At 40.2% G+C, this 14,629-nt stretch overlaps 3 protein-coding genes across 3 annotated transcripts in view; all 3 read right to left on the reverse strand.

Annotated features, from left to right (window-relative positions):
* LOC120222055 (zinc finger protein 595-like) overlaps positions 1–14,629 on the reverse strand; it is a 202,455-nt gene that overhangs the window by 159,588 nt on the left and 28,238 nt on the right. The gene's annotated exons all lie outside the window — the stretch shown is intronic.
* The window catches only part of LOC120222060 (putative protein ZNF720), a 46,155-nt gene that overhangs the window by 21,356 nt on the left and 10,170 nt on the right, over positions 1–14,629 (reverse strand). The gene's annotated exons all lie outside the window — the stretch shown is intronic.
* On the reverse strand, positions 10,140–12,690 carry LOC120222056 (zinc finger protein 420-like). Its single transcript, XM_039219742.1, is given in 2 exon segments — positions 10,140–11,609; positions 11,611–12,690. Coding segments are annotated over 2 exon segments (1,140 nt in total). The 5' UTR covers positions 12,330–12,690; the 3' UTR covers positions 10,140–11,188.

Raw genomic sequence — 14,629 nt, forward strand, 5'->3', positions numbered from 1 at the left:
ATTGCATTCACAATAGCATCACAAAGACTAAAATGCACAGGATTTCATACAAGATAGAGGTAATCACTACTGTGATGAAAACTGGAAAATATTGGGCCAGGAAAAAAAAAAAAGAGGAACCACATCCATCTTGCATAAGAAAGTTTTAACACTCCTGGGCTGTTGGGCACAGTGTGGCTCAGTTGCTAAAGCTTCCAACTGTGGCTCAGATCATGATCTGAGCCCTGTATTAGGTTCTATGCTGACATCTTGAAGCCTGGAGCCTGCTTCAGATTCTGTGTTTCTGTCTCTCTCTGCCCCTCCCCCACTTGCCCTCTATCTCTCTCTCAAAAATTAAAGATTAAAAAAATATACTACTGGGGCGCCTGGGTGGCTTAGTCGGTTAGGCATCCAACTTTCGCTTAGGTCATGATCTCACATTCGTGGGTTCGAGCCCCGCGTCGGGCTCTGTGCTGACTGCCAGCTCAAAGCCTGGAGCCTGTTTCGGAGTCTGTGTCTCCCTCTCTCTCTGACCCTCGCCTGCTCATGCTGTCTCTCTCTCTCCTAGAAATAAATAAAAATATAATACATATATATATATACTACTAAGCTGTCAATACTACTCAAAGTGATATATAGATTTAGTACAGTCTGTATCAAAATCTCAAAGGCATTTTAGACAGAAAAATCAATACCCATCCGAACGTAAATATTACATTCACAGGAATATATGTACTGAGAAGAATCTTGAAGAAAAGAGTACATTGATAGCAACACATATGTGTTTAATTTAAAACCTATCACAAAGATGTAAAGATCAGGACAGAAATAAACAATATAGAATCCAAAAAAAAACAGTTGGAAAGATCAATGAATTCATGAGTTGGTTTTTTGAAAAAATATACAAAATTGATAAACCTCTAGCCAGGCTTCTCATAAAGAAAAGAAAGAGAACCCAAATAGGCAAAATCACAAATGAAAATGGATTTATTACAACCAATACCACAGAAATACAGGCAATTATCAGGGAATACTATGAAAAATTATATGCCAACAAATTGGACAACCTAGAAGAAATGGACAAATTCCTAAACACGCACGCACTACCAAAACTCAAATGGGAAGAAATAGAAAATCTGAACCGACCCATAACTAGGGAAGAAATTGAATCAGTTATCAAAAATCTCCCAACGAATAAAAGCATTGGACCAGAGGGCTTCCTTGGAGACTTCTATGAGACATTAAATAGCAGAGTTAATACCCATTGTTCTCAAGCTGTTCCAAAAAATGGAAATTGTAAAAAAAAAAAAAAAAAAATTGAAATTGAAGGAAAACTTCCAGACTCATTCTATGAAGCCACCATCACTTTGATTCCCAACCCAGACAGAGATCCAGCAAAAAAAGACAACAACAGGCCAATATTATTGAGGAATATGGATGCAAAAATCCTCAACAAGATACTTGCAAATCAAACTCAACAGCATATAAAAAGAATTATTCACCATGATCAAATGAGATTTATTCCTGGGTTACAGAACTGGTTCAATATTTGCAAATCAGGGGCACCTGGGTGGCTTAGTCGGCTAAGCCTCCGACTTTCGCTTAGGTCATGATCTCACGGTTCGTGGGTTCGAGCCCCGCGTCGGGCTCTGTGCTGACTGCCAGCTCAGAGCCTGGAGCCTGTTTCGGTCTGTGACTTCCTCTCTCTCTGACCCTCCCCTGCTCACGCTGTCTCTCTCTCTCTCTCCTAGAAATAAATAAAAAAAAAACATTAAAAAAAATTAAAAAAAAAATATTTGCAAATCAATCAGTGTGACACATCACATTAACAAGAGAAAAGATTAGAACCATATGATCCTTTTCATAGATGCAGAAAAAGCATTTGACAAAATACAGCATCCTTTCTTTTTTTTTGTCTTGTTTTTTTTTTTACAAATAGTTTATTGTCAAATTAGTTTCCACATAACACCCAGTGCTCATCCCCACAAGTGTCCTCCTCCATGCCCATCCCCCCTCCCCCCACATCCATCAGTCTTCAGTTTTTGTCAGCATTCAAGAGTCTCTCATGGTTTGCCTCTCTCCCTTTCCTCCACCATTTCCCCCCTTCTTCTCCCCCTTGTTCCTCAGTTAAGTTCCTCCTAATCCTCCTATATGTGCAAACATATGATATTTGTCCTTCTCTGCCTGACTTATTTCGCTAACATAACACCCTCAAGGTCTATCCATGTGGCTAAACATGGCCAGATTTCATTGTTTCTCATTGCCATGTAGTATTCCATCGTATAGGTAAACCACATCTTCTTGATCCATTCGTCCGTTGATGGATACTTAGGCTCTTTCCATGTTTTAGCTATTGTGGAGAGTGCCGCTATGAACATTGGGGTACATGTGCTCCTATGCATCAGCATTTCTCTATCCCGTGGGTAAATTCCTAGCAGTGCTATTGCTGGGTCCTAGGGGAGTTCTATTGTTAGTTTCCTGAGGCACCTCCACACTGTTTTCCAGAGGGGCTGTATCAGTTTGCATTCCCTTCAACAGTGTAGGAGGGTGCCCGTTTCTCCACATCCTCGCCAGCATCTCGAGTTCTCTGATTTGCTCATTTTAGCCACTCTGACTGGTGTGAGGTGGTATCTCAGTGTGGTTTTGATTTGTATTTCCCTGATGAGGAGGTATGCTGAGCATCTTTTCATGTGTCTATAGCATCCTTTCTTAATAAAAACCTTGAGAAATTAGGGATAGAGGAAATTACCTAAACATCATAAAAGCCATTAATGAAAAGCCCACAACTAATATCATCTTCAATGGGGAAAAACTGAGAGCTTTCCCCCCGAGATCAAGAACATGACAGGGATGTCTGCTCTCACCACTGTTGTTTAACATAGTGCTGGAAGTCCTAGCATCAGCCATCAGACAACAAAATGAAATAAAAGGCATCAGAATTGACAAGGATGAAGTCAAACTTTCACTTTTCTCAAAGCTAGAACAAAAATTGAAATCAGACAACATAATTCTCTGCATGGAAAACCAGACAGACTCCACCAAAAGTCTGCTAGAAATGTTCCATGAATTCATCAAAGTCCCAGGGTACAAAATCAAAGTACAGAAATTGGTGGCTTTTTTAAACACCGATAATGAAGTAACAGAAATCAAACCAAGAATCTGATCCCATTCACAATTGCACAAAACCCATAAAATACCTAGGAATAAACCTAACCAAAGATGTCAAAGATCTGTATGCTGAAAACTATAGAAAACCTATGAAGGAAACTGAAGAAGTCACAAAGAAATGGAAAAACATCCCATGCTCATGGATTGGAAAAATAAATATAGTTAAAATGTCAATACTGCCCAAAGCAATCTATACATTCTAGGCCATCCCAATCAAAATTGCACCAGCATTCTTTTGAAAGCTAGAATAAAAATGCTAAAATTTGTGTGGAACCACAAAAGACCCTGAATAGCCAAAGTAATATTGAAGCAGAAAACCAAAATGGAAGGCATTACCATCCCACATTTAGCCTCTACTACAAAGGTGTAATCATCCAGAGAGTATGGTATTGTCACCAAAACAGACACATAGACCAATGGCATAGATTAGACAACCCAGAATTGGACCCACACGTGTATGGCCAATTAATCTTTGACAAAGCAGGAAACAGTATCCAATGGGGAAAAGACACCCTCTTTAATAGAGGGTGCTGGGAGAACCGGACAGCAACGTGCAGAAGAATGAAACTGGATCACTTTCTTACACCAGACACCAAAATAAACTCAAAATGGATGAAGGACCTGAATATGAGACAGGAAACCATCAAAACCCTAGAGGAGAAAGCAAACAACAACCTCCTTGTCCTCAGCCACAGCAATTTCTTACTCGGCACATCTCCAAAGCAAGGGAATCACAAGCAAAAATGAACTCTTGGGACCCCATCAAAATCAAAAGCTTCTGCACAGTGAAGGAGATAATCAGCAAAACTAAAAGGAAACCAACAGAATGGGAGAAGATAGTTGCAAATGACTTATCGGATAAAGGGTTGGTATCCAAAATCTACAGAGAAGTTATGAAACTCAACACCCAAAAAAACAAATAATCCAGTGAGGAAATGGGCTAATGACATGAACAGACACTTTTCCGAACACAACATCCAGATGGCAAACAGACACATGAAACAATGCTAAATGTCATCAACCAGGAAATACAAGTCAAAACCACAATGAGATACCACTTCCCACTCATCAGAATGGCTAACATTAGCAACTCAGGCAACAACAGATGCAGCTAGGATGTGGAGAAAGAGGACCTCTTTTGCACTGCTGGTGGGAATGCAAACTGGTGCAGCCACTCTGGACAACAGCATGGAGGTTCCTTAAAAAATTAAAAATCGAACTACCCTACGGCCCAGCACTTGCACTACTAGGTTTTTATTCAAGGGATACAGATATGCTGTTTTGAAGGAACACATACACCCCAATGTTTATAGCACCACTATCAACAATGGCCAAAATATGGAAAGAGCCCAAATGTCCATCGATGGATGAATGGATAAGGAAGATGTAGTATATAAATACAATGGAGAATTACTCAGCAATCAAAAAGAATGAAATCCTGTCATTGGCAACAATGTGAATGGAACTAGAGGGAATTCCGCTAAGCAAAATTAGTCAGATAAACACAAATATCATACGACTACCCTCACATGAGGACTTTAGCATCTTCTCCTAGATCTTAACTCAGGTCATGATTTCATGATTCATGATATAGAGATCAAGTTGAGAACTGTGCTGACAGTGAGGAACTTGTTTGGATTTCTATATCTTTAGGTCAGCCCTTCTCCCATTGGTATTCTCTCTCTCTCTCTCTCTCTCTCAAAATAAAGAAATAAGTATTTTTAATGGAATGACTATTAATGGAGATTCTACCTTTCAATCCACTGTTGAGTTCAGTAGAGAAGAAAGGACACTGTAGAATGCTACAAAATGATTTCCCAACTGGTGTTGCCCAACAATGGCTTTAGACCACACAGGAGCAATTTCCGAAGTTCACATCATCACCTCCACTTCTGAGTACTACCACTACATCAATGAGTAGAAATTGGTATTTAATACGTGGGAAATACCATTTCATGCCTCTCAATATTTAGAATTGCCATTAATCTACAGAAATGATCATGTTACTCTAAGGAAGAGAAAACTAAAACTGAGAGGGAAACATCAGGAAGATTTTTCTCTACATCTGCCAACCTCTACTTTCCCTTACTGCAGGGATGTGAATTCCAGTCATGCAAAGAGTAATTTTCCAAGAGGCAGTCTTCAAAGGAAGGAACAAAACCCTGAGTGTGATTTGGGAAATCCGGAAGGAGTTATCCTCACCCAAAAAGAGGAGGTGTCCATAATTGTCTAACATCACATCCCTGTAGAGTTCCCGCTGGCTGTGGCTCAGGCATCCCCACTCCTCCTGAGAGAATCCTATGGCCACATACCTGAAGGTCAGCAGTCCCAGATATAAATAATACAGTTATCAAGTGGCTGCTGGTAGTTCACAATGGTGCCTAAGATGAAAGAGGGAGTCAATGTCACAAGCTGGACTTCAAGAGCTGAACTTCACTACTTACCTGCTTGTGCCCATGGACCTTCGTCCTCATTTTACTTCACCTCTCCTTTCCACCTTAATTTTTATTTTGGGCAAAACACCCAATGGGCACAGTGTCCTCTGATAAGAAACAAAGCATGGAATGAAAAGTAATGACTGCCCCGAGAAAGAACTTCAGCCTGCTTGATCCTTCAAGCTTCACCCCTGACTCACACCTCTGCAGATGACCCAAGGAGAAAAACCATGAAGTGGACAACAGTAACTTTTACCTCTTTATAATTCTAAAACCTCCACATGAGGAGCACAAACCTCTTTTACATAACATACCTACAAAATATGTAAATAACTGTTTTCTTAATGTGCTTGTGTGACCTTTAGCCAAGATTGACATAAGATAATAGGCCGCAGGGTACCTGGAAGATTCAGTCAGTTCAGCATCTGACTCTTGTTTCATTTCTGGTCATGATCTCAGGGTTCCCAGGATTGAGCTCAGGTGACTTGGCTCTGGGTTGACAGCAGGGAACCTGGTTGGAATTCTTCCTCTGCCTTTCTCTGCTCCTCCTCTGCTCACAGGAAAGCCCTCTCTTTCTGAAAATAAGCAGAACTTTAAAACAAAAAGATGACAAACCATCTCTTTCTAAATATCCACCCTAGGGGCGCCTGGGTGGCTTAGTCGGTTAAGCGTCCGACTTCAGCTCGACTTGGGGCTCAAACTCACAAACTTAAGACTGTGACCTGAGCCAAAGTCAGATGCTTTACTGACTGAGCCACCCAGGTGCCCCTTTTCTTCATTAAGAAAATTTATTTGATAGAGAGACAGAGACAAAGAGAGACAGAGCACTAGTGGGGGAGGGTGAGAGAGAGAGGCAGAAACAGAATCTGAAGCAGGCAATTGGACCTGAGCTATCAGCAGAGCCAGGCGGGGCTCCAACTCACAAACCATGAGATCCACCCTAACCCTGAATAGAAGTAAACCATCTCCCCTGCCTTTGTGAGTCTCTGCTTCCCTCGGATCACCTCATTGGCTGAAAATCAAGTTTCCTTTGAGTTGCAACTACCTGGAGAAGTTCCTATCTAAGACTCTATTATATTTTGGGTCTTAAGACTTTCAAAAATGTCATTATGTGATTCGTCTTTTCATTTTCTGAAAATATAAAGAAGCAAATAGAAGGTATTTCTGGGACCAGTTGTGGAATGAATTAAAAACATGCTGGATGGGGCACCTGGGTGGCTCAGTTGGTTAAGCATCCGACTTCAGCCCAGGTCATGATCTCGCGGTTCGTGGGTTTGAGCCCTGCGTCGGGCTCTGTGCTGACTGCCAGCTCAGAACCTGGAGCCTGTTTCAGTCTGTGACTCCCTCTCTCTCTGACCCTCCCCTGCTCATGCTGTCTCTCTCTTTCAGAAATAAATAATAAAAGACATTAAAAAAAAAAAAAAAAAAAGAAAGACTGCCAAGCAGGCTCCACACATTAGCGTGGGAGCCCAATATGGGGTTCAAACTCATAAACCACAAGGTCATGCCATGAACCAAAGTTGGCACTTAGCCAAATGAGACACCCAGGTGTCCTGATTTTAATGTATTTTAGATTCCACATGATTTCGTATAGTATTTTCTCCCCTGCGTGATTCTCATTTAATTCAACAAAATCTCTTCCAGTTTGTCTGAGTCACACACAGGCTCTTCAATGCTGGACCCCTCTGGCAGAAAGATTAGAGGTAAGAAGCAATCAAAATTAAGCAGATGAAGGAAAAATGTTTACTTTTCACCTGTCTAAAAATAATATACATGGGAAAGCTGCCCAGGAGAGCACTCACCACATGGACTACATTATGAGACAAGCAAGATATGGTCAACAAGGAGGAGGCCAGGAAGCACCATGTGAACAAAGTTTTCTATGTCCTACTGTTTTAGAGCAGCCCAGAAAATATTTGCTTATCAAATACTTTTTATCTTCCTGTGAATTACATTCTTTCCCTTGGAGGCCCCAGACTTCTGTTCTTCCCTCCTCCCTTCTTCCTTCCTCAAAGACATGTATACCTTACTCTTCCTTTCTTTGCAATTTCCCTGTTTGTGGAGTCTCCATACATATACTATTAGATTTGAATGTCTCCTGTTTGTCACATGCAAGTTTACTTCTTTGTCAACAATGAGAACTTCCTCTGAGGTTCCAGTTCATGCTTTCACATATTCTTCCAAATCGTACTTGGCTCCTCTTTTATACAATCAACGTTACGGGAGAAAAAGAAACAGAAGCGCAGGGCACAACACCTATATTCTGGGGGAAATACTGGACACCCATTTTCAAGTCCTAAAGTATGAGAAGGTTAACTCACATACACGTTCCTGAGGTACCCAGCACAGAACCTTGTGAGTAAAAGCTGTGTGTGTGTAGAGTAAAAGCTCCATAAACACTGCCTTAATGATGTATCTATGTTACTTTCCAAATACAGACTTTCTCAGCCTATACCTGTTGCAAATACTGTCATGAGTACATACATCTAACACACTGACCTACACTCTCTACCTTATGGCTTGACTAATTGTCACTTCTTTGAGATTTCAACACCCCACTGATGCTGGGGAAAGAAGGAACCCAATGTTCCTAGAATTTCAAGCTTGACCATGGTAGAAAAGTGGCCTTTTCTGTTGCCAGCAGGTCTTGAGGTCATATGGAGAATGATTCAGCACTGTACCACTGCTTCCCCTGCATGTCAATGTTCAGGAGTTCCCTGACTCCCCTTTAAAAACTCCCTGCTTCCTAAGTGGCTTTGTAGAGTTTCTATAGCCCTGCTTCAGAGAATGAAAACAGGTTAAATAATATGTGTTTCTAATAAATCTCATCGGGTCCCTGTCTCTAAAACTATCCCACCATGTCCAGGCCCTTTGAGTGTCATCTCCAGTATCTACTGTAACGTGTGACATTTTACAGCAATGCCCACAATGATTACATCACCCTCCTCCATAAGTGCCACTGATCAAGACCTGGGCATCACAGGAATCATGGTCATCTTAGAGCATCTGGTCCGCAGTAACACACAGAAAATCAATTAAATCATGTAGATAAAATGGCACTTCCCTCATCCTCAGAATCTCACCACGTTTGCCAATTCCTTATCTCTAGGACTTTTATTCATCAGATGATGCGACCAAGAGCTGTCTGTGACCTTAGCGTTATGAAAGGGAGCTACTTCCAGTTCCCACCCTAAACTGGAAAGAATCTTCACATTATCTTACTTTCCATCCCATTCCTACAGTATTGAATGATATGAGATAGGTAAAAATTGGTGGTCAGATAACACTCCACTCTCCATACGCAGGAAACACATTTGAATTATGTTTTATTAATTAAGTGGTTTAAGTTCACATATAGGCAAAGTCATGCATTTCAAGCCCGGTCTATTGCCACTGTTCAAAATCTAGGAAACAAGCCTTCACAAATATTTGATAAGATGATGTGGGAATACAGACGTCCATAATTTTCAGGCCTGAGGTCATTCTTGTAAAATGTGTATAATCGTTTGACATTTTGGGGAAGAGTTTGTCATGCTGTTTCTAATCGCTCTGAGCATTCCATCATTTCAACCACATTAACTGACATTCCCTAACTATTGCCATGGAGAAGATATACCAGTATTTCACTACCCTGTACCTTTTTTTTGCTTATAGAACGTTTGGGAAATTATTTTATTTATAAGTCAACAAGAGTTTTACTTTTATTATTATTATTATTTATTTATTTTAGAGAGAGAGCCGTACGTGAGCAGGGGAGGGGCAGAGAGGGAGAGGTAGACATAGAATCTGAAACAAGCTCCAGAATCTGAGCTGTCAGCAATGAGCCCGACATGGAGCTCAAACACATGAACCATGAAATCATGACCTGAGCTGAATCGGACACTCAACTGATTGAACCACCCAGTCATCCCAAGATTTTCAGTTTTGTTTTTTTTTTTAATTTTTTTTTTTTATGTTTTATTTATTTCTAGGAGAGAGAGAGAGAGAGACAGCGTGAGCAGGGGAGGGTCAGAGAGAGAGGGAGTCACAGACTGAAACAGGCTCCAGGCTCTGAGCTGGCAGTCAGCACAGAGCCCGATGCGGGGCTCGAACCCATGAACCGCGAGATCATGACCTAAGTGAAAGTCGGACGCTTAACCGACTAAGCCACCCAGGCGCCCCTAAGATTTTCAGTTTTAATATAAGGGAAAGAATAGTGCTCTGAACACCTATTACATTAGAACTTACCCCAATGATTTCACCAAAAACAGCATATCCGTGAAGATTTTCTTTATAAATTGTGTTTATGTTGTCCATCTTCCATGAAAAATGACACAAGTCACACCTAATGAAGAAGGGCATGTCGTATCTTTCATGCATCAACAATCAGCCACATAATTTTCTTTTAAACAATGTATTTTTTTAATGGTTTATTTATTTCTGAGAGAGAGAGATAAAGACAGCATGAGCAGGGGAGGGTCAGAGAGAGAGGGAGATACGGAATCTGAAACAGGCTCCAGGCTCTGGGCTAGCTGTCAGCACAGAGCCCAACGTGGGGCTTGAACCCACGAACCACGAGATCATGACCTGAGCCGAAGCTGGGCGTTCAACCGAGCCACCCAAGCGCCCCAGCCACATAATTTTCAAAAACCACTGGGAACTAATGAATTCTGGAAGTAATTCGAGAGTAGAAATATATTAATGTTTACTAGTCACAAATGTCACATAGGGTTGAGGTGAGAAAAAACAAAGTACAGACTGAAATTAACGTGCCTATTCAAAAATTGATCCATTTAATCTTTTGAGGCATAATGGCATATACACTGTTTAACATTGTATTATTCCTTATCATTAGTATTTTGACGTGTATCTGAGTAGAAACTGATGTACTACTTTCCAATGTGAATTCTGTGACATTTATTGACATATGATGATCCATTAAATATCCTTCTAAAGATTTATTTCTTTCAAGGTACCTTCTTTTATGAAGAAGTGTCTGTGCTTGCTAAAGTGTACATAAAGCCGTTCCTCATTCAATATGTCTGTAGGATTTACATCTTGTGTGTACTTTAGGATATTGATTAAGGATCAAATTCCAGTCATAAGCCCTGCAACTTCCTCTACATGTGAGTTCTATCCTGTAAGAGAGCTATGATATTAAGGCAGTTGTGAGTTCCAGCAAATGGCCAGACACATTCTTTACTTTTGTTATGTTTCTCCTAAGTAGAATGTCTGTGATGCAGAGTAGTGTTAAGCAGTCATGGAAGTTTTACCACATTCCTTATAGATTAAGTTTTTCTCCAGTATGAACTCTGTGATGCAGACTGAAGCTTCACCTCTGATGAACAGGCTTCCCAAATTTTTTAAATTTGTAAAATCCTCCCCAGTGTTCCCTCTCCGATCAGGAGTCAGGGTGTAGCATTGCTTCAAAGCCTTGCCACATTCTTTAGTATTCAGTGGTTATTCTCCAGGATACATTTTCCAATGTGAAGTAAGCAGTGAGCTGTCCACAAACGTTTTGCACATTCCTTAAGTTTGGAAGATTTGCTGTCATATGAATTCTGCGATAATGAGTAAAGATTAAAGACTGATGAAAGAGCTTAGTACATTCTTTACATCGGTTTCCATCAAGTATGAATTCTGTGATGTCGACTAAGGCTTGATTCTTCGGTAAAGGCCTTGCCACATTGTTTACATTGGTGAGGCTTCTCCCCAGTATGGATTCTGTGATGTTGAATAAGGTATGAGCGGTACATAAAGACCTTTACACATTCCTTACATTGGTAGGGTTTCTCTCAAGTATGAATTTTCTGATGTGCAGATAGATTTGAGTGCTGGGTAAAGGTCTTTCCACATTCTCTACATTGGTAAGGTTTCTCTCCAGTATGGATTGTGTTATGTTGATTCAGAGCCGAGCGGTTCTTAAAGGCCTTGCCACATTCTTTACATTGGTGAGGTTTCTCTCCAGTATGGATTTTGTGATGTTTGGTAAGGTTTGCGTTGTGGGTAAAGGCCTTGCCACATTCATTACACAGATAACTTTCCTCTGGTATGGATTCTGTTATGTTGAATATGGGATGAGCGATGTGTAAATGCCTTGCCACATTCTTTACATTGGTAAGGTTTCTCACCAGTATGGATTTTGTGATGTTCAGTAAAGTTTGACGAGTGGGAAAAGGCCTTTCCACATACTTTACATTGGTAAGGCTTCTCTCCAGTATGAATTTTGTGATGTTGATTAAGAGCTGAGTGGTTCTTAAAGGCCTTGCCACATTCTTTACACTGGTAAGGTTTCTCTCCACTACGGATTTGGTGATGTTGAATAAGGTTGGAGGGCCGGTTAAAGGCCTTGCCACATTCTCCACATTGGTAAGGTTTCTCTCCAGTATGGACTCCATGATGTCGATTAAGAGCAGAGGGGTTCCTAAAGGCCTTGCCACATTCTTTACACTGGTAAGGTTCCTCTCCAGTATGGATTCTGTGATGCTTACTTAGATCTGAGCGCCAGTTAAAGGCCTTGCCACATTCTTTACATTGGTAAGGTTTCTCGCCAGTAGTAATTAATTTATGTCGATTTACTGATGAGCCATAATTAAAGGTTTTACTACATTCTTCACATTTGTAAGGTTTGTCTCCAGTATGCACTCGCTGATGTTGAAGTTGTGTTGAGTGCCAGCTGAAGGCTCTGCCACATTTCTAACAAATGTATCCTTTGTGTCCACTATGCATTGTCTTATTTATCCTTAGGCTTGATGACTCACTAAGCATGTTCCCAGGTTCAATGCATGTACATGGGTTTTTTTCCACATGAATCTTCTGATGATCATGATCATTAGAGGACTGGTTAGGGATTTTCCCACAATCATTATATTTTGAGGGATTTTCTTCCAAATGTATCCTCTTATGTATAAGAAGGTTGAAGTTTTCATGAAACACTTCTCTACATTTATTCAATTCATAATGGTTCTGGGACAAACATGTCCTTAGATGTTTTGTAACATTTGAACCCTGGTTAAATATTGTCTCAGATTCACTGCAATGAGCAATTCTGTTTTCATTGAAAATGCTGTGGTTAGGGTTTAAGGTCGATTGCTCAGAGAAGGACCCTTCTAATGGATGCCACTTACTACTTTTTCCTCCAGTTTTAAATGTCTGATTTTCAGAAATATTTGACTGAAAGGTCAATGAAATCCTATGGCCAAAATGGTACAAATGTGTATTTTCAGGATGGACAAGGTCACTTTCCAGATTTTCCAAATTTTTTTCTGCAAATATGTGTGTTTCACCATTTGATTTGAGTCTTTGCCTGTAGAAACACACTGCTTTGCAGAAGTAATGGACTTAGAAATGGGCGTTCCCCAAAATGCTTTAGCTCTTTCACCGAATGGGGCAGTAAGATTCTTATAACGGGCAGTTGTCTCCATTTGTATAGGTGCTTCAGGAGATCTTTGGTGCCCTTGTCTCTTCCCAACACTGTTCCCATCTATCACTAAGAGTCCATTCTCAATGACGCTATCTTTACATCTACCCACTGACACTCTTTGGAAAGAAGTTTCTATGCACATCTTTGGAAGGAGGCTCTGAGGGCCATTTGAAGACACAGCTGAAAGGTAATGAATAAAAGAAAAATCATTCCACATACTACTGTCAGGTGAATACAATTAAAATTTCTGGCACACAGAACTGAAATCAGAGAACTTTAACTTTAGGAAAAATGAATCATTAGTTTTTCTACATCACTCAGATTGTATCTGTATTTAATTCCAACTATTTTTTATAACGTTATTGTTGACATATTCTACAACTTTGATGGCATTTATTTATTTAGAAATAAGAGGTTTTGGGGTGCCTGTGTGGCTCAGAATGTTGAGGATCTGACTCTTGTTTTCAGTTCAGGTCATCATCTTATCGTTAAGGAGTTCCACCCCACATACTGTTTGGCACTGACAGCGCGGAACCTGCTTGGAATTCTCTCCTCTCTCTTTGCTCCTCCTCTACTCTCTAACTCTCTGTTTCTGGAAATACATGGGGAAAAAAATGTAAAGGAAATGAAAGTTTCTTACTTGTTTGATTCTAAAAAAATGGGTTATACCCTTAAATTCTGTGTTATACTGTCTTTTAAGTGCTTAATACATCAGGGTTTTCATTAGAGCTTTCCATGGTGTATATTACTGAATATAATTTACAATTTTACTGTCTATGAAGACATACTACTAATTCAAAATGTTCCCTTTTTTCTTGGGTGCACACTCAAAGTTCAGTATTATAGCTACAGGGGACCTAGGTGGCTCAGTACGTTCAGTGTCCAGCTTCAGTTCAGGCCATGATTTTGCGGTAGTGAGTTGGAGCTCCGTGTCAGACTTTGTGCTGACAGCTCAGAGCCTGGAGCCTGCTTCAGATTCTGTGACTCCCTCTTTCTCTTCCCCTCTCATGTTCAGACTCTGTCTCTCCTTCTCAAAAATAAATAAATAAACATTAAGTATTTTTTAAAGAAAACAATTTATAATTATAGATATACAGGGACTCCTGGGTGCTGTCTGAGTTGGTTGAGTCTGACTGTTGATTTCACCGCAGGTCATGATCTCACATTTTAGGACTTCAAGCCCTGCATTGGGCTGTGTAGTGACAGTGCAGAGCATGCTGGGATTCTCTCTCTCCCTCCCTCTCTCTCTCTTCCTGCCCTCCTGGTGCTCTCTCTCTCTCCCCCAAAAGATAAAATAAATTTATAGTATGATTCCTTTAAGTAATTCACCTTTTTTATGTAGAATTTTTGGATTATAGTTTGTCTTATTCTGATTTTGCAATTCGATAATAATGTGGTTCCTTTTGTATGGATTTATCCACTACATTATTTTTCAACTTCAGCTTTAGGTTTGGTTTTGTTTTTACCTGTGTATTTTCGTATAGGGTGACAATTTTCAACTATTACATTTTAGGACAATGTGTGTGAAACTCAAATATGAATCACCTTTTTGTCTTCTGCCAATACAATTATCTTAGTATTTGTCTCTTGCAATATTATCCTTGCATACTTTGTGAATCATCCTGTGTATTTCTTTCCTGGGATA

The sequence above is a fragment of the Hyaena hyaena genome, unplaced genomic scaffold (genome assembly GCF_003009895.1).
Source record: "Hyaena hyaena isolate Hyena2069 unplaced genomic scaffold, ASM300989v1 scaffold_838, whole genome shotgun sequence".
Classification (NCBI taxonomy): Eukaryota; Metazoa; Chordata; class Mammalia; order Carnivora; family Hyaenidae; genus Hyaena; species Hyaena hyaena.